General features: G+C 31.3%; 1 protein-coding gene across 3 annotated transcripts; it reads left to right on the plus strand.

The window, feature by feature from the left end:
* On the plus strand, positions 1–27,562 carry LOC139498394 (X-linked retinitis pigmentosa GTPase regulator-interacting protein 1-like). 3 transcript variants are annotated; one of them, XR_011657921.1, is made up of 9 exons: positions 11–118; positions 1,511–1,601; positions 2,562–2,767; positions 4,718–4,744; positions 8,697–8,886; positions 9,374–9,458; positions 11,362–11,495; positions 12,276–12,630; positions 27,044–27,562. XR_011657921.1 is itself a non-coding variant. In XM_071286779.1 (7 exons), exons 1-7 carry the CDS (start codon positions 519–521, stop codon positions 12,386–12,388), a joined length of 759 nt encoding a protein of 252 aa, XP_071142880.1. In that variant the 5' UTR covers positions 395–518; the 3' UTR covers positions 12,389–13,537. The 3 variants fall into 3 exon arrangements, 1 of the variants encoding a protein (XP_071142880.1); XR_011657922.1 differs by lacking the exon at positions 1,511–1,601 and having other exon boundaries at positions 1–118; XM_071286779.1 differs by lacking the exons at positions 11–118; positions 1,511–1,601; positions 27,044–27,562 and adding an exon at positions 395–522 and having other exon boundaries at positions 12,276–13,537.

Raw genomic sequence — 27,562 nt, forward strand, 5'->3', positions numbered from 1 at the left:
ATGTATTCATGATCTTTATGTGTAGAAAAATCAATGATTTAATGTTGTGTGATCATGTTAAAATGGTTACCTGTTTTAACTCATTTATATTAAGATTTGTTTAAATATTCTGATACAAGTAAGTATAAAAACTAATTATATGTATTCATATTTAATAACTTTATTAATAGGTAAGGAGAAAAAAGCAAAACAAATAAAAAAGTGTGTTTTTTATTACATCATAACATTTCTAACAGTCTTTAATACAATGTTATATTCTAATCAATTACAGTAAGATCTATTGAGACCATGTCTAAAAAACGTAGCAATACATCATCGTTTGCGTATATTTTTTTGACGTAAAGCAGACGAAATAAACATAATGAGACAATATACGCGTTTAGTGTGCAACACTTTAAGTTCGGTAACTACGATGATTTTTTTACAACCAATGGGTCAGTACCAAAGCTGGTAGAAGTTTCTTCTACGAGGATATCACTGCCCCAGTTGTCATCACGTCTGAGTTGATATGAATTATCATGGGTATTGACATAATTATAAATAAATATTTGGCATTACGGTTTATGTACTTATGTTGATGAGTCATTGTTATGAACAAGTTATTTATTGTGAAAGTACTTTAATTCGTGGGTATCAATTTTCGTGGTTTGAGCAATATTTACATGTTCGTGGGTTATTAAATTTGTGGATTTTAGTTTTCTAAACAAAAAATTGAAAAATTAAAGCCTTTAGAAACGAAGGTTACAAATAGTCTGGATTGGAGGAAATTGCAAAGTAAACATTGACCCGTGTAAATCGTAGTGATAACACTAATTAACCCCTGATACAGTGATCAACATATTAAAGACCACCATCAAAGGTGTTAATTTAGCCATAAACATGTCACCGTAACATAAACAAATGCTATAAACGTATCGTGAATTGTCAAATAATTCTTAAGACAATGAAGCCCAGCATGAAATTATTATTTCCCATATGTACACTTTTAATACTAGCATACCAATACCGGAAATCTGAATTTCGTCGATCAAAAATATTTTTATGAGAGTTAAAAGATCAAAAGTTGTACAGTTTAGGTTATTAAAGATTAAATTGGTATAATCCTGCATGCGCTTGTAGTTCTGTAACTGCTATTAAAGTATTCTCAGATTTGCGTTATTCAATATATCCTCTAGATGATATCAGTAGTCAAACCTACCGATGGGGATCGTTCCATCTCTTGATTTGGACAATGATTGTTTTATTCCGTTGGACACTTAAATTCGTGGATAAAGTTATCCACGAAAACCACGAAAATTGGTACCCCACGAATAAAAGTACTTTCACACTAAGTGGTTAACAAAAATACAGTGATTTAATTTTTACATATTTTAAAATTTTCAGCTGACCCCTATTAAACAAATATATATACTAGTTCAGTGGTAATGGACGTCATACCTAACTTGATGAATTAATCTGCAGTTTGATTTAGTTATCTTTTTACTCTTTTTCCAATTTTTATTTTCGGTAGATGTTTGGCGGCAGCATTTCCTGGAAATTGTTTGGTATTTATCCTCTTCAATTTTTCCGAAAAAATTAACGGGATTTGGTATCAGACTACGGTAATAACTATATGTTCGTTCTCATCAGTTACGTTTAGAAATTTTAAATATTCGTCTCTATGACCATTGGAAATGTTTGATTTACCCGCCAAAAATGATATCATCTTTCACATCAGTATATTGTTATGATTCCATGTCTTAGGTATGAGCATAAACATGTAACAGTAGCTGAAAAATTAAAAAAAAGATATACTAACATAGTCAAGTAAACATACACTGAACACAAGGTAAATATAAATTCAATGATATAAAGCGATAGATGTTAAACAATTTTAGAAAAAAACAACCATAACCTTGATCAAATACCGCAAATAGAAGAATGTACGCCGGTAAATGAAAATAATTGTGTTGTAAAGTATACAGCATAAATGAAGAACGCAATTATTTTTTTACAAAATAAACAATATTGTTGTTCTTAGTACGAGATTAGCAGTGAAAATATATAATCATATAAAACACTTATCAAAGCTGAAATTAAATGTGTATTGCACTACCTTACACTCATCTGAATATATATCATTCGAAAGGTCAGCGTATTTACTTTCGATTTTGCCAGATTGAAAAAAATGTACAGTGCAATCATATCAAAATCAAAGGTCAACAACAAACAAGTGCATATATGTAAAGATGTCAGCATTATTGAATATTCGCTCGTGTTTATAATAACATCGTACATTCTAACTTAAATCATTTAGCAGAAAGATTGACAGCCACTTGTTAAGCGCACTTTCAATTTTTTAAAGCATAATTTCGATAGAGAGCCCATATTTCCTGAAATTCGTGTACGTTGATAAAAAGGAATGAAAACTAACATATTTGTTTGCAATTCAACAGCTTATCCCTTTAAACTAAATACAATTTTGTTTCATCAATTTCCTGTATCAATGCTGACTTCTAAGCAAACAGTATATCATAACAACTCATACATTTGTATTTGTCATGTATTTTTTTTAATTTTAGACGGTTTCGTGATGGCGGAAAAATCCAATACTAATGAGGATGCAGCACAAACAGCTTTGATGTGTCAGTTTTGCGATCAACAGAATATAAAATGGAAATGCGTGGACTGCGATATCTTACTATGTAGTTCATGTAAAGAGAAAATTCACAAAAAACTTAAGTCAGCAGATAAACACAAGATTCTTTCCATTCAAGATATCGGAAAGGTAATGTACAATTACAATTATTTAGAGTCATGTAACTTATTGTGTAAAGTAGATGAAACATGGATTCTATAAAGTCCCATTATAAAAATCTAAAAGAATTGACATCTCATCCTTGATGCTTCGTAGATAGTATCATAAGCATTTCATTTATTACTTATATTATTTTTATATTATTATTGAGAAAACAGACTGTACATTTTGTACGATTAAAATTTGATATTTATTTATTACATACTGCATTATATCAATATATCAAATGAACAATTATTCTCAATTTCTTTTTTGCATAAAAAGATAACATTAAGGTATTTTCCCTTTCCTGTTCAAACAATAGCAAATTATTTAACTGTGACTTTTGTCTTTCAATAGCGAAACAAACTATTCAAGTAATGAATTCTTTTTATGAATGAACACCCGAAACAGTATAAATCATGGTTGGTAAACTTGTTTTTATTTCATGGTTATAAATGCTATGGAAATCCGTTATTTTTTATGTTTAAATGCAGTATAATTAAAAGTCTTCTCACTTTAAAACTAGTTCAGTTAGTTTGTGTAATATACATTTCTTATATTATTGAATATCATATATACCGAAAAAAAACCCCTAAACATGCTAAAGTAGATAGTTTCCCATTTGCAAATGCTAATAGAATTTCAGCTAGTAAGAATGCAGGAGAGAGAAAACGACCAAAGCCTATATTAATTAGATTCATTCGTTATGCTGATAAGGAGTTATTCTTATCACATTGGTCAGAGGAGTAGGTTCGGTAAGGGCCAATTTCGGCCTCAATTTTCAAGTTCATCTAACGAAAGTGTCTATTTCAATTGATTCAATTAGTTAATGGGGAAGATTTGAACTTAATAAGTCATTTAAAACGTCCCGATTCAAGCTTAAATATGAAAAATCTATCAAATATGCCAAACATCGTCACTTTTCAGATGGTTTTTGTCACAAATGAAAGTGGCCGCATCCGTGTTCATCCTCAACCTTTATATATATTATGTATTATCATCAAATACAACTTACATTTCAATATTATGAATGAACACGAATGCGGCCACTTTCATTTCAGACGGAAACCGTCTAAAATTTAACTAAATTGCTACAATTGTGAAGATTTCAGTAATTTAGCATGACTTAATGATGCTAGTACCCGATATATGTGCATTGTTTAGTCAAAAACAGCCCATATTTATGTAGCAGAAGCATTCTACTTTGCAATAAATATCTAAACGATTACATTTTCACAATTTTCTAAAACTGCTATATTTTGAGGCCAAAAAGGGGTCTTACTGAACCTACTCCTTTAGCCAGAAAGAATATCCGCATTGTTGATGATCTGCCTACGTGTATGAAGGAAGCCCGAAATGAACATGTCAAAATTATAAACTGGATCAGGTCAGAAGATAAAAATAAAAAGACGTATTCGTCATTTAGGATTCACTGTGATCCTCGAAACACGCACTAGTTCACGAGACCAGTGGCATGTTCACAAGGAATTCCGTTGTTGCTATTACTAATTTATTTCACTTGACTGGGCGGAGTTTAACCGGCTCGCTCATAATAAACAAGTCCATCTATAGATAGGTGTTTTAGAATAAATTCATCAATGAAGTGTCCAGTCATTCTTTTGTAAATTCCTTTGATGACACTGATAGGTGATTAAAAATCAGTTATAATCATAACGGCAATCATCCTTATCACACACATTTTCAAATAGAATGTCTTTATGCAAATTGAAACGTAAGCTACACCCGATCAGTTGAAATAATATTGGTAATAACTTGTAAAAAACATTCAAGTATTCCGTCACATACTGTAATAAGTTTACTGACTTGGCTTCTCATATCTACTGTTTGTCACCAGTAAAATATATATCATGCTATGCATGCATATTTGTACATATCTACAATTTCTGATGTATTTTTTCTTTCTTTTATACATTTTAGAATACTAGTACAGCAAAGAGAGTAAATGTAAGTTTATATGTGTTGAATTGTGCTTCTATGTGCTTTATGAGTGAGCTTTTGTTAATATTACTGTAAATGATCGATTAATACAAACCTCAAACTGTCTACTTAACTCTAACTTATACAAACAAAAATTAACAAGCAGAAAATATCCGTTATATTACTTCTAAATTGAATAATCAAATAATAATGGATCAATGAATAGTTATTTGAATAAAAAAAAAATGAATTAGTTTTTTTAGACAACTTGCATGTATATAATTATTTGTGTGGTTATTTTATCACACGCTGAAATATAAATGATTAATTACTTTTGTAAACGGCTGTTACATTGTAACTGTTGAAACATAATGGCAATTGCTTTTATCAGTTGTTCGTCCTGTTAGTCAATGCATTTGGTTAAAATATACTTTTTCACTTTTTTTGGTCCTTTGGAAAATGTTATTTAAACCACTCTTCAACGAATTTTTTATAACATACACATGTATAAAAAATGCTGTTTTAATCCAGCGCAATCATAGGTTTGAACATTGTTTTTAATTTAGACTTGTTTACATCTTTTTGTTTGGGCTTGTTTTATATTTTTCTTCCAGTTTATATAATCCGTTCATCCTATTTTGACTCTTTAAAATTCAAGAGTCTATCCTAAAATTTAGGTAAATTATATGGCCTTCCATATACTGTTTCGATCCCTAGCATCATTGAGGAGACATAAATTGTCGAAATCCGGATATTTTGTTCAAAGTTTTGCACCTCATGTTTGTGGTATACCATCTTGCCGCAAGTTTATTGTTTTATCTTTGGAATAAAATATATATTAAAATCCATTTTGTTATATCTTGTGATCAATTAATTTGGCAATCGTCCATGGCAGTCAACAGGGTGTAAGAACATCAGTTGTTCGTATTGTTAAGCTAGTCAAATGCGTTTTGTTAAAATATACATTTTCACTTTTTTGGTCAATTGAGAAATGTTGTTTGTGCTGTATTTAGACCTCTCTACAACAAAATCTGTATTACATGCACACGAATAAAAATTGCGGTTTTTATCCAACGCAACCAAAGGTGTGAACGTTGATTTCAATTTAGACTTGTTTGTGTACTATATAAATTATGTACATTGTGTTCATTTATATGCAAGTGTATGTTACTTTAGTTGCTGAATTGATTTTTTTGCGTTGATTTGTTCAATTCGTTGGTAATTTATTTTGTTATTGTAGTATACGTAGTTTGTTTCCTTCTTTTTAACGAACATGTATAAAGGAAACATTTTTAAGTGTCAAAATATGTTTCCATTTTTAGTCTGAGACCAATGTCTTTCTTTTGATGACAGGAAAAAAGAAAAAAAAACCAACAACCTAGGAATTACTACTGTACCAGTAATTCTATAACATTCAAAATAAGGCTTGGAAATAACCATAGAAATGCTTACTTATTTGAGTACGCATAACCGAAGCTTGTAAAAATCAAAATGTGCACTTTGATACAGTGATAGACACACCTTTAGCTATCAAAAATGATTAGACATACATATAGAATAGAGGCAGCACTATTTCATTAAATTTACATTATAATTATAATTATTTGAATTAAGACTGAACTTTTTTTGGCTCTATATGTTTATATGTATGTGTACACGGGTTGTCTGTAAACTTGTAGGACAATCTCGATAAAATATTTTATTACCCGTAAGCAATAAATAAAACAAGTATATAACTAACTTCATGATTTACTGATTAAGTGTACACACATTTTAGTTCATTACCTGCTTAAATAATCATATTTTTATCGATACCTGCTAAACAGGAACATCAAACAATTTTTTTTCTGACGATCCGACGTTTGACGACGTCAACATTTTAACTTTTCGCAACGTAGTCTTCCTTTTTCAAAGAATTTTATACCAGTCATCAAATATTTTCTCAAACTGTATTGTTTTTTTTTGAAGATTATGTTTGTTACTTCCTGTCTGAGTTCAGATAAATCGTCGAACCTTTGTCCACGGAAAAAATATTTAATACGCAGGAATTTCGCAAAATCCATTGGCGCTAAGTCGGGGCTATACGGAGGATGTTTCAAGCATTCGAATCGAAGTAAATAAATTTCTAGATGAGTTTTTAAAGAAGTGTGTGCCGTTGCATTGTTTTGGTGACCGTTGTTTAGTTATCGGATCGAAGTAATGAAACCAGTCTGTTAACTATTCTGTCTAGAATTCGTATGCCATCACGAGAAACTTTTTTTATAAATTGATTTTTAAATAACTTTCTTAATCTATCCTTGATTTCTACCAAACTTGGACAGAAGCTTGTTTATGATCAAAAGATAGTATCTAGAAGGAAATTGTGTAAAAATTTATTTCCTGTTTATCTATACTTTACTTATAAATTGACTTTGTTTTTCTGCCAGTTAACAGTGGCTAAACTCAGGTTACACTTTTGAAAATTTTCAATTACCTTCTCAAACTATTTTGGATTTCTATTAAGGTAGGACAAAAGCTTGTTTATGATCGGAAGATGGTATTAAAAAGTTTATTTTGTGAAAAAAATCCTTTTTCGTATTTTACTTATAAATGAACTTTTTTCCCCCTGCAAGTTTTTTTTTTGTAATTATTTTATTTTTGAAGATGAAACATGTGATATTACATAATACAGTATTAGACACAAGTATAAGAAGTTAAATAACACTTGTAAGGTCAATTAAATCATAATGGTATAATAAGATATAAATATTACAATTGATTTTGTTAATTTAATGCTGCTTCTAACAATTGCCACTTCTGATCCAATTTTATTTTTTGTGTAGGGGTTAAGAAACATACAGAGTATTTTTCTATTTTGATCCAATACTTTAAATATTCTATCCCACCATATTTTGTGGGCAATACGCTCTTACATCTACATTTGTATATATAGTATTTAAGTAACAACAAAATATTATTAACTGTTTTACTGTTGACAAAATCCTCAGACATTCCTAAAATGACCTCTTTTGCACTAAAAGGCAAGAAGATGTCATAACTTCTAATCCAATCTATAATGGAAAACCAGAAGTTTTTTGTTACATTACATTCCCAAAAAATGCGAAAAATATTTTCTCTAACTTCTGAACAAAATGTACAAAGTTCAGTTTCTTTTAATTTACATTTATATAAAAAGGAATTACATGGTAAAATTCTATGAACAATCTTAAATTGAAAATTTTGTAAAAACGAATTTCTTGTTATAATGAAGGGCATGGAATAAATAGCATTCCAATCTTCAATCTGTATATTTAAGTCTATTTCCCATTTGTTACGGGAAGATAGTGATAATACTTTATTATCCTCCAGAAATAAATTATAGAAATATTTACAAGATTTTGGGTCTTTTTTAACTTTATCTACTAATTTATTTTCAATATTAACAAGTTTAGAACTACCTTCTATCCTACTTTTCCATCTATTTGGAATAGCACTTTATTTTTTTATTTTTTGCTAAATAAAGCAATCCTTCCCTACTTAAATGTAAAATTTTGTCCCCCCCAAATTTTTGTATATAACTAAGCAGCAAAATTTTCCAAGGAGAATAATTTTGGGGGTCTAGTAATTTATACAGCCAAGACATTTTTACACTATAACAAAAATAGTAAATATTAGGCATCTTAAGACCACCATCACTTCCCCCTGCAAGTTAACATAACAATTATTCTGTGGTTAAAGTTTTTAAAATTTAAATAATTTTCTTAAACTATACTGTATTTCTACCAAACTTGTGCAGAAGCTTGCTTATGATCAAAAACCAGTATATATTCTGTTTTTTCGTATGTTACTTTTATAATTATGTACGTAGTTTACTTCCAGTTAACATTGCAGAACATTTATAAAATTCATAAATTAGGCGAGATACTGGGTTCAGCAGAATCCTTACATGTTTTTCTTCACCAATCATGTAAATATCCTTAATTCAATATACTAATTTCAGAGTAATATAGTAACAGTGACCATAACCCACTTAGTGCTATCTACCGGTGCAGCAGTACTAGATAAAGAGAGTATATCCCAACTGTTTGTCTCGTACATTTTCCTAGGAATTGAGCTACATGAACTAGAAACTCCGTTTTCTCTACCTAAACCAAAAGCAGAACAACCTATCAATTTTAACTACAGCAAAAGTAAGTATAAATTAATTTCATTTCGTTTGCGATTGAGTTAAATAATAAGTTGTTCAACATGTTTCCAACATCACAGCTGATCACCTTTGTTCCTTCTGAACAAAAAATATTGTTTTGCAAACTAAGTTTATTTTCAGAGGAGTCAATAAACTTTAATTTGCTGATTATTTTTCTATTAAAACAAACAATAGATTTTTTTTTGACTGGTCATATAAATTGGTCTTTTTATTTATACTGTATGTCTGACTTTTGTTGTTGTTAGTTTTATTGAAAGTTGTACATAATATCATGCGTGTATAGTTAAAGAAACTCTCCATTTATTGATGAATTTGTGAAATCTATTACATTTTATGATAAATTATAATAAGGGTGTGTTGGAGAATTATATTACCATGGAATAGGTTGTCCTCAAGACAATGAAGTTGGAAACTAACTTGTATGTTGCTATCTAACGACCTAGATATTAATTAATGAGTTTAATTTGCAGCATTCCATGTCGACATGGCTAAGAATTATCCTAAGAGAAAATACCTGGCTGGAATGTTGTTACCTGATGATCCGGATGGTGGCAGGTTTGTACCCGATATATATACTTGATAAATTAAATTAAATTCAATACACATGACAAATATCTGTGGTACACATGAGCATATCTGTGTGCCAACTATTTATCATATATTGTTAACAGTAAGTCAAAATGATATATGTTTGCTTAGTCTCTCCCTCAATATAAGCCCAGAATTACAGAGTTATAACATTGCTCTCTGATCTTAATAGTTGAGAAATTCAGTTTTTATATTCATATACGAGGAACATTTGTGTTTATGACACCACCGTAGCTGAGGGAGAATTAAGTTTTACCCTTGTCTGTTTGTCTGTCTGTCTGTCTGTCCGCATTGTACACAAACCACAGATCTAGTTCGAATTTTGGTGGCGTCACTTTTAACATTCTAGAGTTATTGTTAATGTTGATCCAGATGGTAACATTGGTTGTATATCTTCAGGATATGTTACTTAGTTTTAATGAGTCCCAGATATTATAAATAAAGTATATTTTTTTTAGGATTCGTTTCACTTTTGTTAGTGAGCCCCCCAAAAAACTGATAAAGGATATTTTTTTCAGGATTCGTTTCACAGTTGTTACTGAGCCGCCAGATAATAAATAAAGCATTTTTTTTACAGGATTTGCTTCACAATTGTTAATGAGCCCCCAGATAATAGATAAAGTATATTTATGTCAGGATTCGTTTCACAGATGAAAGTGAGCGCCAAGATATTAGATAAAGTATATTTAATTCAGGATTTGTTTCACAATTGTTAATTAGCCCCCAGATAATAGATAACGTATATTATTTTCAGGATTCGTTTCACAGTTGTAAGTGAGCCCCCAGTTAATAGATAAAGTATACTTTTTCAGGATTCGCTTCACAGTTGCTAGAGAGCACCCAGTTAATAGATAAAGTCTATTTTTTTTCATGACTCGTTTCACAGTTGCTAGTGAGCCTCTAGATAACAGATAAAGTACATTTTTTTCAGGATTCGTTTCACAGTTGTAAGTGAGCCCCTCAGATGATAGATAAAGAATATTTCTGACAGGATTCGTTTCACAGTTGTTAATTAGCCCCCAGATAATAGATAACGTATATTATTTTCAGGATTCGTTTCACAGTTGTAAGTGAGCCCCTCAGATAATAGATACAGTTTATTGTTTTCCGGATTCGTTTCACAGTTGCTAGTGATCCCCCAGATAATAGATAAAGTAAAGTATTTTTTAAGGATTCTTTTTCAGTTGCTTGTGAGCCCCCAGATAATAGATAAAGTATATTCTTTTTCAGGATTCGTTTCACAGTTGCTAGTGAGCCTCTAGATAATAGACACAGTACATTTTTTTCAGGATTCGTTTCACAGTTGTAAGTGAGCCCCTCAGATGATAGATAAAGAATATTTCTGACAGGATTCGTTTCACAGTTGCTAGTGAGCCCCCAGATAATAGATAAAGTACATTTTTTCAGGATTCGTTTCACGGTTGCTGGTGAACCCCCAGATAATAGATAAGTATATTTTTGTCAGGATTCGTTTCACAGTTGCTAGTGAGCCCCTAGATAATAGATAAAGTATATTTTTTTCAGGATTCGTTTTTAGTTGCAAGTGAGCCCCCAGATAATAGATAAAGTATATTTTTTTCAGGATTTGTTTCACAGTTGCTAGTAAGCCCCAGATAATAGATAACGTACATGTTTTTCAGGATTCGATTCACAGTTGTTAGTGAGCCCCCAGATAATAGATAAAGTAGTTTTTTTAGGATTCATTTCACAGTTGTTAGTGAGCCCCCCAGATACCAGATAAAGTAGTTTTTTTAGGATTCGTTTCACAGATGTTAGTGAGCCCCCCAGATAATAGATTAGGTATATTTTTTTCAGGATTCGATTCAAAGTATTTAGTTAGCACCTAGATAATAGATAAAGTATTTTTTAGGATTCGTTTCACAGTTGTTAGTGAGCCCTTAGAAGATGATGACGATGGAGAATGTGAAGATATTGGTATTGCATTTGTCAGTGTCCGAGATATACTCATGAACCATAATGATGTCATAGACCATGATATTCCAAGTAAGTTCAATTCATTTTCCTGATAAAACTGATCAATGAAAATTGACATAGATCTTGGTATTCCAGCAACAGAAAATCTGTCTAGTTATATACTCAGAAATTTGAAAAATGGCAAAGTGTTAGTACAGTTAATTTGTCATTAGGAAAATAATGGCTGAGTATGGCATATTTTAAGAACATGACATGTGTTTGAGATGAACGAATTTAGAATAAGCATTTCATAGAATGAGACTTTTAAGTACAACATTTGATAACTGCGGAATTGTATCTCTTAGGTCTTTATGTTATTATTTTACTATTTGCGGACCATAGAGCTACATATTTTTCAAAACGTTCAGAATTGCTACTCAGGTTCAGGTCACACTTGTTGTCCAAAAATAAATTGTTTACCGTACATTATTCGCCTATTGTGTTCAGCCATATTGAATCTCGTCGTTAGAGTTAGTTAGTTTGAATTAGAAAATATTATGTTCATTTTCACTGAACAAGTGCAAATTTTGGATAAGTGGTAAGCTGAAGCGTACCTTAGGGTGTGTGTTGAAGACCCTTTGGAGCCTTCGGCTGTTTTCTGTTCTTTGGTTAGGTTAATTCCTCTTTTACACGGTCCCCATTTCCATTCTCATTATTTTTGTATTATAATAATAAGAAGTGTTAATGTCAGTTGTTAACTTTAAACAAATTGTCATGGAAACACATATTTTTGGTAATACTTTTTTTATAAATACATTGTACAACATCATTCAACAACAATGAATTAGATATCCTACTTTATATTTTCAGTATTTGATGCTAAAAATGAAAAGGAGAAAATAGGAGCATTAAATGTAACTGTACAATGCCTGTCAGCTTTAGAAGCTATAGAGAAAGAAATGCAGATCGATGGCACATTTTGAAAATAGAACAATTACTAAGACAACAAAAACAAACAAAAAAATTATGAGATTGTCAATGAAATGTGGAAAATAGAAAGCTAATCAAAGAAATGATACACATCTTGTAAATGTGCTTACCTTAATAGTACTTTTGAACAGCTATTCAAATAGGAAATGTTGATTGTATTGGTTTGCATCGATAGTTTTCTTTTTAACTTTGTTTTTAAATTAAGTGCTTAATTTTCATTGATGCTGTTGTAAATGTATATATTGGTTATTTCCAAGTAAAGGAATATTGTTATTATTGTATTAAGAGAGTTTATATAAGTTGTCAGAAGTTATTTCTAGTATTTAGTATATTGAATGAGTAATTAACGTACGTTTTACTTTATGCTATTAGCTGTATCGATAACGTCGTAAAATGTACACTTTATGTTCTTTCATTTGATATGCGACAACCTTACCATCTGAGAAATTTGATTGTTTGCACTAAATGACCTCACCCGTCCCCCTGGGATGAAAAGGTGGTTTAAAATTTTCATTTTTAAGTAGAGTTTAATAAGACCTTCAATTTGATATATCAGATGACCTCATTTGACAAAGTGCAAAAAATGATGCAATATCAAATATATAAATAGAAGTTATAAAACTTACGAAGTCAATGCAAAACTTGAAAATTTCAAATTGATTTTTTGGTGTTTTTTTCCATGGAATGTTTTTAGTATTTGGTCAATCATATAACTATGTTAACCTGTTCAATTTATAAAACATTTTAAGTGGTAAGCTCTTGTTGATTCAGAAATACATGCCTCCGCTCGCAAAACTTCAAACTGCATTATCTCTTTAACGATAATAGATATCTCAAATCTGTTAAATGATAAATAATCTACAGTTAAAAATAAACATTATAGAAAAATAATTGGAACAAATTCAAAGTTCAACAAGGTCACAATTAATCATCAAATATATGATGCAATATCAAACTTGAGAACCGGAAGTCGTAGAGACATGAGACTAGCACCATTCAACTCAGGATCACTTGACCTTTCAACTATCACAAGGTCAAGGTCATAGTAATATTTGAAGGTCAAGGTGAAATTTCATCATGACCTGATATTGACCTCAAATTGAAGGTCTTGAATTACTGATCATCTTTGCAGTTTATAGTAGGTTGATATCTGGTACCTTTAAAAAGATATACACACAATACTATACTTTAAGAATCATCCCGTTGTAACTTTTCAACAGACGGTCGGACATGTTTGGGCTTATTGCATAAAATGTAGAGCTCGTCGAGAGGAACAATTTACACGCTGTATGTATGCAGCAAAGTCTTATCGTTTTCCTAATATGTAAGCTTGAAATTGCAGCGTAATTTTTTTTTGCACTCGGTGACCTTTGACCTTGGGTGCATATTAAAGGTCACATGAATTAAAGATTATTGGTGAAGGTTCCAGGTCTCTATGACTGCCGGTTCTCGAAATAGAATTTTTCAAAAATTAAGTACAATTTTTCAAGGGAAATAACTCCTTATAAGGGTAAGTAACAAATTAATTGTTTATGTTTATAAACATTGCCATCTGTTCTTGTACATGCTGTCATTTTCAATTATATTCTATCTCTAACATTTTTTAAGAAAAATGCAAATAAAAATAATTGTTATAAGGGGATATAACTCTCAAAGGGGACGATGAAATCCTAAGCAGCCTCTTATGGTAATACATCATGATGATATATACCTTTTGTCCATAAAAGGTCATGATATCTTTCAAAACATTTAAGGGGGGCCATGTTGAAAAAATCAATAAAAGGGAGATAACTTCTAAAGGGGATGATGAAATCCTACAAAAGTTCATCTGGTAGAAGTTCATGATGAGGTCTATCGATGGTCCATACTTGGTCTTGATAACTTCAACAGAAAGGGGAGGAGGCCCTGTCAAAAAAATGTTGGAAGAAAAAAAAGAAAAAAAAAAAAGAAAAAAAGAAAAAACAAGAGAAAAACAATAAGGTCTTTCCTCACGAAGAGGAAAGACCTTAATAAGACTGTCTTCAATAAATTGCACTATTCTTATCAAATATGTTTATGCAAATTGAGGGGATGTTTACAAAGCATATATATGTCCCCGAAAGATATGTTACCATTGTTGTAACACAGTCCATGTATGGTAATGAGTAGTAACATTGCAATGTAATGCATTACATTTACTAGGAGAAAAATGGCATTATATAACATTTACAATTACAAAAATGTTTATAAATTTGAAAAGTGATCCATTGCATTACAAAAACTTTACCAAGATATTGAAGTTTAATGCACATTACATTTCAAAAATTGTATAATCAACAGAATCATCTAAAAAATCATTTTAGACTGAGATCTTATTTTATTTTAATCCTCTCATTGTCCTGTTATGCAAAATGTCAACAAATGTGATAAAAGGTTATCATACAATTGTGAATGAACATCCTTGGCTGCACCACATTGAGATGAGAGTTTTTCCAGTTTTCAATATGATATTTCTGGTTAAGATTTTTTATAAAGTTCGTTAAGGTTTGAATTTTAAATGTTGAATCTGGGAGTAAATCACTTCTAGCATTATACTTGAAAAGGGAAGTCTCAGCTTTGAAATGGTGTTATGTCATCTAACTGATATATTTCTAAATGCAAAATCAATTTATAAAACTTGCCTAGGTTGATTATTATTCTGATTAAGATTTTTTTGTATTTCGAAGTGAACATCCCAAAAATATTGTAAGGAAGATATTGTACCATTATGTTTTGTTATTATATTGTTAATCTGAATGTTATTTACTTTAAAATCATAAAATTAATAGTTACACTTGACTTTTGTAACTTTTAGAAATGTATTGCCTTTATGGTAGTACAATTACACATTATTATTAACCAACTAAGTGCATTATTGCCAAAAGTGACTGTTTATTAAAAATTACATATTTTCTGTAATGGCCCTGTTTTTTTCTGTAATGGCCCTGTTTTTCTGTAATGGCCCTGTTTTTTCTGTAATGGCCCTGTTTTTTCTGTAATGGCCCTGTTTTTCTGTAATGGCCCTGTTTTTTCTGTAATGGTCCTGTTTTTCTGTAATGGCCCTGTATTAATGCCCTGTTTGTCTGTATTAAGCCTTGTTAGGGTTTTTAATAAAGTTTATAAAACTAAGTTGTAAAGAGTATAATACCTTTTTGTATTTTATTTAATTTAGTAACCAGCAACCAACATTAAAGAACCATATAAAGGGATCACTGTTCATCCTGTTTTTTAACACATATCTCTTTCAACTTAATATCTTGGATATTTGGTATATTTAAAGCTTTATAATGGTGAAGTACAAATTATTTTGTTCAAACTAAACTGTCATTAAAAGAGTAAGACCGTACATCAAGTTAGCAGCAACATATACACTTTTGGTCAGTTGGTTAATAAATGTATTAAGAAATGGGTGTTTTTATAATGGCCCTGTTATATGTCCTCGGTCAGTAATAATGGCCTCGGATGTCTGTAATAGCCCTCGGCGTTGCCTCGGGCCATTACAGACTTCCTCGACCATTATTACAGACCTTGGACATATAACAGGGCCATTATAAAAACACCCATTCATTAATACTATAGCATTAACCAATTAGGTTGTAAGTTGTTGCAGTTTCAAGAAAATCGGATTTACTTTTGAGATATTTTTCGTTTGTTTATAAAGTAAAATTAAGATGCGATACCAATTGGTGATCAATAAAGTTTGCAACATACCCGTATTGGAGGTGCTTATTTTCGCTTATTTTGACGGGTATACATTGAAATCGCGAAATTGATTTCATCGACAAATTAATCAATACGTAAAGTTCTTTTTGAAAACTTTCTATTTTTCTCGTTTGTAAGATCAATAATATTTTATGTTTAGTTTAACAACATAAGAAGTTAATTGGTTACAAACCAATATTATTGATAATATAAATGTGGAAGTAGTTTTTCAGATATTTTTTTTTTCAATTAAATAGTGTCAAATTATATGAGAGTATGTTACAAGTCACTCATGAACATTTTATGTTCTAATAAGTACATCAAATATTCGGTCAAATCCGTAACTAATCAACTGTAACATTAACAGGAGATTTGTGTACTTGTGACAAGTATCGAAGTACTGGTATTATATTGATTAACTGTATCAAATTATTAAAAATATACGACGTCATGCATATAAAAAAAACCAATAGACACTTCTCAATTTTTACAACTTTTTAACAACAATCATTTCAGTGTCCGACGAACTATTTGATTGGGATTAACAATAGACACTTCTCAATTTTTACAACTTTTTAACAACAATCATTTCAGTGTCAGACGAACTATTTGATTGGGATTTTTTCCTATACCCTGTTTCACCTATATCGCGAAATTTTACACCAACGAACATAACCCGCCAAACAAATATTGCATTGAGGGTGCCAGCGGTATCGAAGACATCGTTTAATGATGGCATTATAGTTGCCAATTCTGCACTTGTTAGCACTGTTGTCTTTTTTTTTTACCACTGTGTCTTTCTTCGGCTTTTTGTTATAGACAAACATCTGCGCTAATGCAATTCGTTTTGTTTTCATCCTATCAATAGTCTTTCGTAGTACTTATTTTATGAGCGTATGACTTGAAATTTGTATTTTATTTTTATATTGCATATTAATTTATCATTTCAGCCGGATTCAAGATGGCGGATTAAACTTGTCATAATGTAGCTCAAATTGCTTTCATGTGTCAGACCATCAAAATGTAAATGGAAATGCGAAGATTGCGGTATTTTCATATGTAATTTGTGTAAAGAGAAAGTGCACCCAAGATTAAAATCATCAGATAAGCACATACTGTTATCTATTAAAGATATTGGAAAGGTAATTGATAGTTATCAAAAGTACCAAGTTTATAATTTGATACGCCAGACGCTCGTTTTGTCTACGTAAGACTCATCAGCAGGGTTTCCGCTGCGAAAAAATAATAATTGTGGCGATCAAAATTCGTCATTTGCGAAAGAATTTGGCGAACGAAATATATATAACGATTTATTTTCCTCCATCTTGTTTATTTTTTTTTCTCGAGTTTCTCGGACTTTAACCGATCAGACAATACTCGGAATTCATCTTGACCTCATTAAGATTTGGACAGAAAATCAATAATCAGCTGATTGTATTTTATAGCTATTGACAACAAAGCACTAATTAACCAAGGTGTTGATTGAATTGTTTGACAAAATGATATGGTAAAATGGCTTCCGTTTAATGTCACATACAGAATTTATTTACCACTTTGCGACGCACGTGTTTGAATCAAACTTTTGACGTCTCCTCTCCTTTTAAAGAAAGTTTAGAAAAGAAAGCTGTCGTTGTGAAATAAATGATCAAAAAGGTAAATTTTAAGCGAAAAATGTATTTATGTTAATTGGCGAAAAAAATAATAAAGTGGCGAAAAATACATTGTATTGGCGAAAGAGGTGGCGAAAAAAATAATTGATCCAGGGGAAACCCTGCTCATCAGTGATGCTCAGATCAAAATATTCGAAAGCTAAACAAGTAATAAGTTGAAGAGCATTGAGTACGTTATCAATATGACGAATAATAATCATCAGTGAGTATGTCTTATACTTTTTAAATGTTCATGTGACGCTGAGATCAATTTTGGAATTACGAGGCGGTCCCTTAAATGCCAAAAACATATGAGGACAAGGTTAGGTAAAAACTTTTCTGTTGAGAAGAGAAACGATTTCAAAAAACCATCTCTTCAGAAAAAAATTAGTAGACACAATTCGTCATTATAATGACTAAATCCAAAACAATAACTGAAAAAAGTTATCTGCGTAACTGTTCATCACATGTTAAGGAACACTTGCTGTTTTTGTTCTTCAAAGAAAATGGGTTCTCATTGTTGTCTACCAAACAAAGATGTATGGTCCAAACAGTACTGAATTTTTAAAAGTTTAGGTTTAATTATCTTCTTGGTATGAACGAGTATTGTGGTCTTCATCTTAGTTTTAAAGATATAATGTTTCACATTCAAATGGAACTTAGGCCCTCTCCACTCCAACAACATAGGTGCTGTCATTTATCAATATCTACTTTATGTGATTTATTTTTAAATCATTCATTGCATGCATTATTATTCCTTGTAAAAAGGTAAAGTGCACTTTGTGTATAGGATTGATAACATGTGACAGGTTATCATTAAAATTTCTTTCCTTCGAAAAATAATAAGTACATTTTTACAGGTCAACGAGCCATGGTATTATGAAAAGATGACGCGCCAGGAAGCAGTGAGAATACTTCTGAAAAACAAATACATGGGCAATGGAGCATTTCTCGTAAGAGAAAGTGCAAATAATATTGGAATGTATTCCATAGATTTTTTGTGAGTATCATTTGCTTTCCGTTTCCTTTAGTACCCCCGTAGAAAGCAATGGGGCGTTAAGTGTTACCCTTGAATATCTTCCTGTCTGTGTTTCCATCTGTTCGTCTTTCTATCTATCTATCTTTCTTTCAGTCTGTTTCATGATAGTTTCGGAACCCTAACTTAACTTTAACTCATCATAAACAGTGCTGAAAACCATAACTTTCAAATATAGTTTGAAGTAAGGCAGTAATTCACTAACCCTTCTACCATTGTCTAGAGTTTTACACCTTATATTTCTTGGAAAAATGCAAACTTTTAACTGAAGATTGTCTCATATGAATTTTATTAAGCTCAAACAAAACGGAACAACCGCAACACGCAAGCAGAGGTCAACTTTAGAAAGTATGTCATTTACCTCTCTAGAGTTCAATTTTTTTAGTTTAAGTATTTTTTACCCAAGTTGTATGCCACTCATACAAAATGATGAAAACCACAACTCATAGACTGAATACGGTTTTAAGGCAGTGAGGCAGGCATTCACCCTTCAAGAGATAGTCCATAATAACTTGGAAAATAGCAAAGCTTGAGAGGGCATGTGAGGTACCAGATTTATAATGTAATTTAATTAGAACATATTATTGATATGCATGTCAACACCGAAGTGCTAACTACTAGGCTGTTGATACCATCGGCGACGACCCAGGGTGTAAATAGTTATTAAAGGTACCAGGCTTATAACTTCATACGCTTGAGGGGCATAGATTACCAAAAATTCCAAAAAGTTGTGCCAAATACAGCTAAGATTATATATGCATTGAATACAAAAATAATAAGTATTTCGGATAGCTCATATTTTGTAAACAGTAAACTATAATCTCCAAAAACAGTCACTAATTATTGTTTGATATACTAGGTATGTTTCACAATTCAATGTAAAAAATACTCAAAACCTATTTATTCCTTTCTTGGAAAAAGATTTATACAATCGGATAATATACGGGAATTTTGTTGTTGTTGGATCAACAGGTTAATGTCACGAGCAATATATTAAGTGATGTTGGGATTGTGTATCACTTTGAATGATAATACATGTACATTGATGAACATAGCAATAATAGTACATTGTATTCTAGTATTTTGAAAAAACTGTTGTAACTCAGTGTTGTGAGACCTCGTGTCATCGTAATGGTAAATTTATTGTGTGATGCAGTTGATAAAGAAATAACACGAGATTGCAATGTAGCCAATCATAATAACGTATTATAATGAAAGATACATCTAATGTAATTATATATATAGGTAACACTTTTCGTTGGTACAATTGAACAACATTTCTTTTTATTTGTTAAGCATCAATGAGTTGTAAGGTGTGGGTAATTTTCGAAATTTCCAGACAATACTCTCTGTTTGCCAATATTTAGATTTTTTGCCAAACTGTTATATAAACTGTTACGTTTTCTTCAAACTTCAGTGATGCTGTGTATAATAAATTCACATTTAATCAGCAGTGTGGCCATGATACGTCTTTATGTTTGAGTTTCTATCAGATTACAACCTCATTTTGCGAGGAATGTCACGTATATGAACATTTATAAAAATAAGACGTTGCTAGGATTGTTATGTTATTCTTAAAAAAGAAATCATAGAATACTGATACTTCCTGACAGAAAGATTTAATACTCATTCAAAATATAAGCTCATAAATGGGTACGCCAAATCAATTCGTTTACAAGAAGGGATTAGCTCAAGTGAAAGAGTTGGAAGGTTACATTTAGATTTAATTGGCATACGAAATTGAAGAGTATTTGAAAATGAATGACTGGGTGGTCACATCTTAATATATCTACAAAGGCAACAGTATACCGATGTTCAAAACTCATACATCGATAAAAAAAATCCAGGTTACAAACAAAACCGAGTGAAATGCATTTTATATAAGAGGAGAATGACGACACAACATTAAAATGTAACACACACATACATATATCAACCCATACAAACCAAACATTTGAATGGTAAACCTTGGATTGCGTTGTAAGATACATATCTCATATGTAAAGTGATGTTTACTGATACCTGTAATTAATCATTGTTCTGTACGAATCTAAACAAAAATAGACAAGACATTTATCGATTGCACTCTTGAGCTTTACTATTTTAGGGAAAACGATCAAGTGAGACATTTGAGGATACAAACAAAAGAAGATTCTGGACATTTGGAGTATTATCCCATCAATAATGTTGTGTTTGACAATTTAAAAGACATTATCAATGAAACTATGCAACAGCAACAAAGTATTACGACAAGTGCAGGTAAACACATTATCTTAACTGAACATGTACATAAAGAACCAACATGCGATAAATAGCACACTTTGAGTTTACCTGTTCAACTCCGTTATTTTGTTGTTGCTACTTTTTTTTATGTCACCAGTATAATTGTACTTATACGACAATAAAGAATTACATTATTATAAAAATGCTAATGCTTTAAATTAAGATATGCCAGATTTCAGGATTATGTGTGATATTTTGAATAAAACAAATAGATTTAAAACCTGTCTGATGTGAATGTACCATATAAAAGAAATGTAGCATTATAATAAAACAAGTTTTCGTGTTCTTGTTTTTATTTTGAATCCAAGCATCGCCATGACTTTCCTGAACAAAAAATATTTTCAAGCAAATATTCAACTACACATTAGGTGGATATTGAGTGCGGGGTACATTTCAAACTAAATATAATCGATGAAAATAAGTATACAGCCACCTGTCTATAAGTCAGCTTTTCCGATAATCTAAAAAAGTCAAATACTCGACCATTATGAAGTTATGTAGCATTTTGAAGCATTGCATGTACTTAATACAAAAGTTTTATCTTGTTTTGATTTGGTTTGTCTTTTGCTATAGCCATGAGTTATGATTTCCTCGATAAAGAGAATCTGCTCACATAAAGCACACAACAATAGTTCCATGTGTTGTAGTTGGATTTTTTTTCCGTAAATTTTACGGACGCCATCACCAGTTGGTTGACCGTTTTAAAAAATCCGTTCACGGATATGTTTCTAATGTCGTCCCCTATCGACGAATATGGGGCTTATAACCCCCGTTTAGCTATTATGAGTAACACGACTGATGCCAAATGTTGATCAAGATATCGACTTATGTAGCTCTGGTATCTTTCGCCACTCATTTATGGCCTTTTACATATACCCATTCTGTAAGGATGAAAACACGTGACTGAAAAAAAAACCCATTATATAGCTGTTTATTATTATAAATTTCTCCATGCGACATTTTGTGTGTGTTGACTTTCCTCGAAAGCGGGAGGAATTGTGTTCTAACAAAAGACTTGAAAATTCGGAAAAGCTACTCATCCTGATGGGAGAAGAGTAGGAGACACAGAGTAAGAATACTGTGCCAGAGTAACACGTCTTTCTGTTAATTGGTACCATTTGACCTATCACGTAAAAATCCAGCTCAACGTTTCGGTTTGCACAAAGCAGGTGTTTATGTAGTAGAGAATTGATAAGAAGTAGTGGATTCGTAAACGATAATCAACGAGCGACTTTAGTCTAGTCGATGGCACCGAAAGAAAAAAACTGTGATATTAACAGTGCCTAGTTCAAGCCTAGTACCCGGAATGATTTATTTTTGTAATGTTTTTCTCTACCAAAATATCGTTTTAAATCTTAGAGGTATCTATATTTCATTTTTACTCTAAAGTCGACGATTTTGTTTCTGGTTTCACCGTCAAAAAAGTAGTTTTACAGTGGTAGTTAATTACACTTTATTCATATAAGAGTCAGTTAAATGTTGATGTATATTTGGATCATTTATAATCAAACAAAGATTAACTACGTGATCATAGTATGATATCATTGAAATAATAAAACCAGAAGATGATGAAAAGGGAAAGACTTGTACCTTAAAAGTGATAAGTGTTATGTGTACATGGATTTTTATTTTATAAAGGAATTGTACTAGTAAGTAATATCTACTATTCCTTGATTTTATAGTATTTAAATATTTCATAAAATAACAAAAAGACAGAAATACAGTTTATTGACATGCATTGACAGATATACGCTATAAGAGTGATATTTAGATAATAATTTATATCAGCACTCGTGGTTTAGTGGTATCATGCATAGACTACAGACTTAACTGTCGAAAATACGCGCGAGTTCGAACCTATATTAGTCACTCGTTTTTGAGAGGATATAATCACGTAAGTTATAAGTTATGATATAAGTTATCTTAAGTTAACATGGTAGTCAGTGGATTCTTGAAAAATAATCCACCGTTAGAACAATAGACTGACGTCAGAGAAATGGGTTAAACATGGCATAACGTCATGTTCTCTTCCTGAATATGTTGTTTTAAAATCCAAGGTTATGAAAGACACACATACAACCTTATGATCATAATGGCTCTTTTCAAAAAGTCTTAAACACACTTAAATTCACACAGTGATATGGTTTCGTGTGTCCTTTTTTGTTGGTGGCAACACTTCGGCAATTTTTAACATGTGAAACAATCATAAGTCGACTTAAAACTGCAGATAAGATAGGTAAATAAATACTAGCATTGCCGTTAGGAGAATAAATGCTTTCATGTTCAGTGCAGTTTATACTTATTACCTGTATTTCATAATTTAGTTCTTTTTCCTTCATTGGTGGACTTTCAAATATGCAATTGCTGATCATTATATGTTAACCCATATATCATGTATGTTTAAGCTGCATGTGCATTTGTCTACTTTTGCATAACGAATTCTATATCAGCAATGAAGAATGTACATTGGAATTTCATGTGTTAAACACCTGATTTGTTAAGTAGTGATCGTTAAATTATACATTGTTGCGTTATTTACATTCAGTGTTTAAACATCAATAAGCACTAACATATAATACTAAAGACATTTCTATTTTACATATTACATAAAGCATTACATCACATCCTTTGACAAACATGTATAGTCATAATTGAAATATCGACACGATAGAATAGTTAATATAATTATAATTATTATATTGAAAAGTTCCCTATCGAAGGTCGGTGTGAACGGTGTCTTATTCCACCATTAAAAACTGACCGCAACGAAATAGCCTCAATGCGGTGCTTAGAAAAGGCGTTAAAATACAAAAAAATAATCAATCAATGTTATATAAAAGTTTTTAAACTATACAAGATGAAATGTATTAACGTTCATCATTAAGGTGGTACCCAACACCTTCACTAAAATTAAATTGGCTCGTTTAATTTTCATAAAATTTTGACAAAGTATTTATTTTGACCCTTTGACAAATATATAAGAATTTCAAAAAATTTGAACCAATCATTTTATCAGAAAAATTATACTGGTCACATAGCAGTTTGACAAACACTAATTTTGATCATTGAGAAGCTTAATATTCCCTTAACAACGCAACGTTATTAAAACGTTCAGCTGATTTTACAAAGTTATCTCCCTGTAGTGTTAGGTACCACCTTAATATACAACACAATTGATAAAAAAATCAAACAAACATACAAATAATCATATATCAAAAATAAATGCTGTATGAGATTGTAAATGTGTTGACTGTCGTTAATAGTAGATATCGTATACCATATACAGCAATAAAACTTTCCCGATAAACTAAAAAACTAAGTAAATATAATAGGCCGGTGACCAAAGTCGGATTTATGAAATTTTAATCATCAAAACTGGTAAACGGCTATATCATATATCTTTGGATTCGGACTTTGAAATTCTTCTGGTCGTCAAAAGACATTATGGTGCAGTTTTTCAGAAATCATGATCAAAGGTCACATGTTGTTTTCAAGGAAAACAACATTGAATATCTAACTGCATTTCAAATACCCTTTTTTACTGTAGAATCATTAAAAACTTGAATCTATTTTTTACCAAAAAGGTGGAAACCTATCATTAAATTAGATTTCCAAACACACGTATGCGACTTTACAAAAAGGGGTGTTTTCAGTTTTAACTGATGTCTTTTTTTCCCCCAGTTATAAGAATAATGAACACACATGTATTGATTAATATAATCACCAAGAATACCTCAATGAAAATGAAAACTTATGTTTTTGCCATATATGTTGAAAACGGTACATGCAAAAAAGACAACAAAAATTATATCAAAACATACTTATAACTGAGTTTTATAATGTCATGACGATTTTTATTAAATTATTTTGTATTTATAGTAATATAATCATTTTATGAAAACTAACAACTTAAAAAATATATGTTTTATGATAAAACAGCCTTTTATTCGTATGAAAATTGAGAAATTTTCGGTTATTCAATCCCAAACTAAATGACGCAAGATAACAAAATTCTATGTAGGTGTACGTAACTTAAATCAGTAATTCAGACCTCAAATGACTTTTGTAATGTGGAAACGTTATAAAGCTGTTCTGACACTAGGCTGAAATAATATGTGTTTGTGAGTGGAAGGTGTAGCAAATTTCCAATGTCAGTATTGGTCCATAGTGTTTAAAAAACACGACAACATTCTTAAGCCACGAATTCTATAATACTATTGCGAATATGAATGTTTAACTTCGGACATTTTTGCAAAAAAGTGGTGGTCAAATGTTTGTGTACTACATATAGCGAGCTTTTATCCAACATCATTGGACATCAATTTCAAAACATTTCGTCATTGCAAAATACACTTTGTCCATATCAATCTTTAAATAGGGGACATAAAACAATTGTATCATCAGAGCACCTGTAGGACAAATATCAAAAGAACTCTGTATTGAAAAAAAAACGTCTTGCCTTGCTGCTGCTTGCAACTCAATATATCTTTGAAAAAAAGTCAAGAAAAAACACCATCCCTGATCGACAGTATACACAAACCATGATCACTTGACTGTAGTCTGCGGAATATTTCCGATTGTCGTGGTAGTTGTGCCCTAAAGTCCGGTCTGTATAATTGATTTGATATCTAAACTAGAGTTAGCATTTTTATCGTACTACTGGTGGTACTTTCTTCTGTTAATGTTCTAGTGATTTAGAATACAATTTGACTCCCAGTAAAGGTTTGTAGAGGCTGTATGACAATCAATCTGCATGAGGCAGCCTATACTTAAATGTGCTGTTTTAGAAAATGAAATTCCTTGTCTTGTTTGTAGATTTTTATACGACAGATGCAAGCATATGAAAGAGAAACGAAATATACCACAGGGACAGTAAAGTCATAAATCGAAAATAACGCCATGGCCAAAAAAGGAAAACACCAGCAGACAAATAATTATAGTTCACAGAGCAAAACCTTTGATAACCGTGACTTCGTTTTCTTGTCTTCAGGCGGCTGCTATTTTATCTGTTTGTCTCAAAGAAGCATTAGAGGTAACAGTAGATTACCGATGTTTATGTTTTTGAATATGTTTCCACGTACGACACTCGGGTGTAATGATTGAAACAGAATCCGCTAAACCTTCCGGGGACACACGATATAATCCCTGGTTTTCAGTATGTTTCGTGTTGATCTTTGGTGGTCTATCAAATGTATTCGGTAATAACTGTCCCTTCCTGGATTTAGATATTTCGGTTTTAAACGGGAAACTACACACCGAAATATACGACAAAAGAGACGATTTTTCGTTCCCTATTGTTAATTTCCTATTTTTAGATGGAGATGTTCCTTTGTCACCATCTTACGGTGTTTATATTTCACAACTTGTTCGCTATGCCCGTGTCCGTTGTGACGTTTTTGATTTTAACGAACGCAACCTATGTATTACTTGTAAATTATTAAACCAGGGATATCGTTACCATAAATTACTTAAAACCTTTACTAAATTTTTCAATTATTAAAGATTTGGTTATGAAGGTTGGTTGTACCTGTAAAAAACTTATTTCAAACGGGATACCACATCCTCTTTTTTACGGAAATGTTAATAACCGTGCCCGGAAATTTAGAAATGAACCATGTAAACTTGTTGCTCCTTTAAATACACTTATTCTAAAAGGTTACCTATTCAACACTGTAATAAGATCATTGAATATTGTTTTTATTGGTAGAAATATTGATGTTGTTATCAGTATATTAAAAGCTAACTAAATATTACTAGTATGTTATATAAATATACATTTTCATGGATCTACAATCTGTGGATACCTGTAACTTGGAATTGCACAAGGTCGTGTTTTTCTCTGGATGTTTATGACTTCTTTACACTAAATCCATTGTATGCTGGATGTGTACCGATTGATTGTTTAGTCTTAGAATCATGATTTTTTTATTAGTTTTTATTGGCTTTGAACTAGCTGTCAGATAACTGCGATTACTCTCAGATCTCTTCATTGTGTCTTTTTGTGTCGGGATGTATAAGTACCCGACCACGTCCACTTGTATTTTTTGTCTATCTGATGAATTAAGCCTTTTTCAACTGATTTTTATAGTTCGTTCTTATGTTGTACTGTTATACCACTGTCCCAGGTTAGAGGGAGGGTTGGGATCCCGCTAGCATGTTTAACCCAGACACATTATTTATGTATGTGCCTGTCCCAAGTCATGAGCCTGTAATTCAGTGGTTGTCGTTTGTTTATGTGTTACATATTTGTTTTTCGTTCATTTTTTTACTTAAATAAGGCCGTTTTGTTTTCTCGTTTGAATTGTTTTACATTGTCTTATCGGGGCCTTTTATAGCTGACTATGCGGTATGGGCTTTGCTCATTGTTGAAGGCCGTACGGTTACCTATAGTTGTTAATGTGTGTGTCATTTTGGTCTTTTGTGGATAGGTGTCTCATTGGCAATCATACCACATCTTCTTTTTTTATATGTATAGTTTT

The sequence above is a fragment of the Mytilus edulis genome, chromosome 12 (assembly GCF_963676685.1).
Source record: "Mytilus edulis chromosome 12, xbMytEdul2.2, whole genome shotgun sequence".
In the NCBI taxonomy this organism is placed as follows: domain Eukaryota; kingdom Metazoa; phylum Mollusca; class Bivalvia; order Mytilida; family Mytilidae; genus Mytilus; species Mytilus edulis.

Coding starts and splice junctions, on each gene's coding strand:
- LOC139498394 (XM_071286779.1), top strand. Junction 8,887..9,373: donor CAATTTTAACTACAGCAAAA/GTAAGTATAAAT, acceptor TTTAATTTGCAG/CATTCCATGTCGACATGGCT. Junction 9,459..11,361: donor GATGATCCGGATGGTGGCAG/GTTTGTACCCGA, acceptor AGTATTTTTTAG/GATTCGTTTCACAGTTGTTA.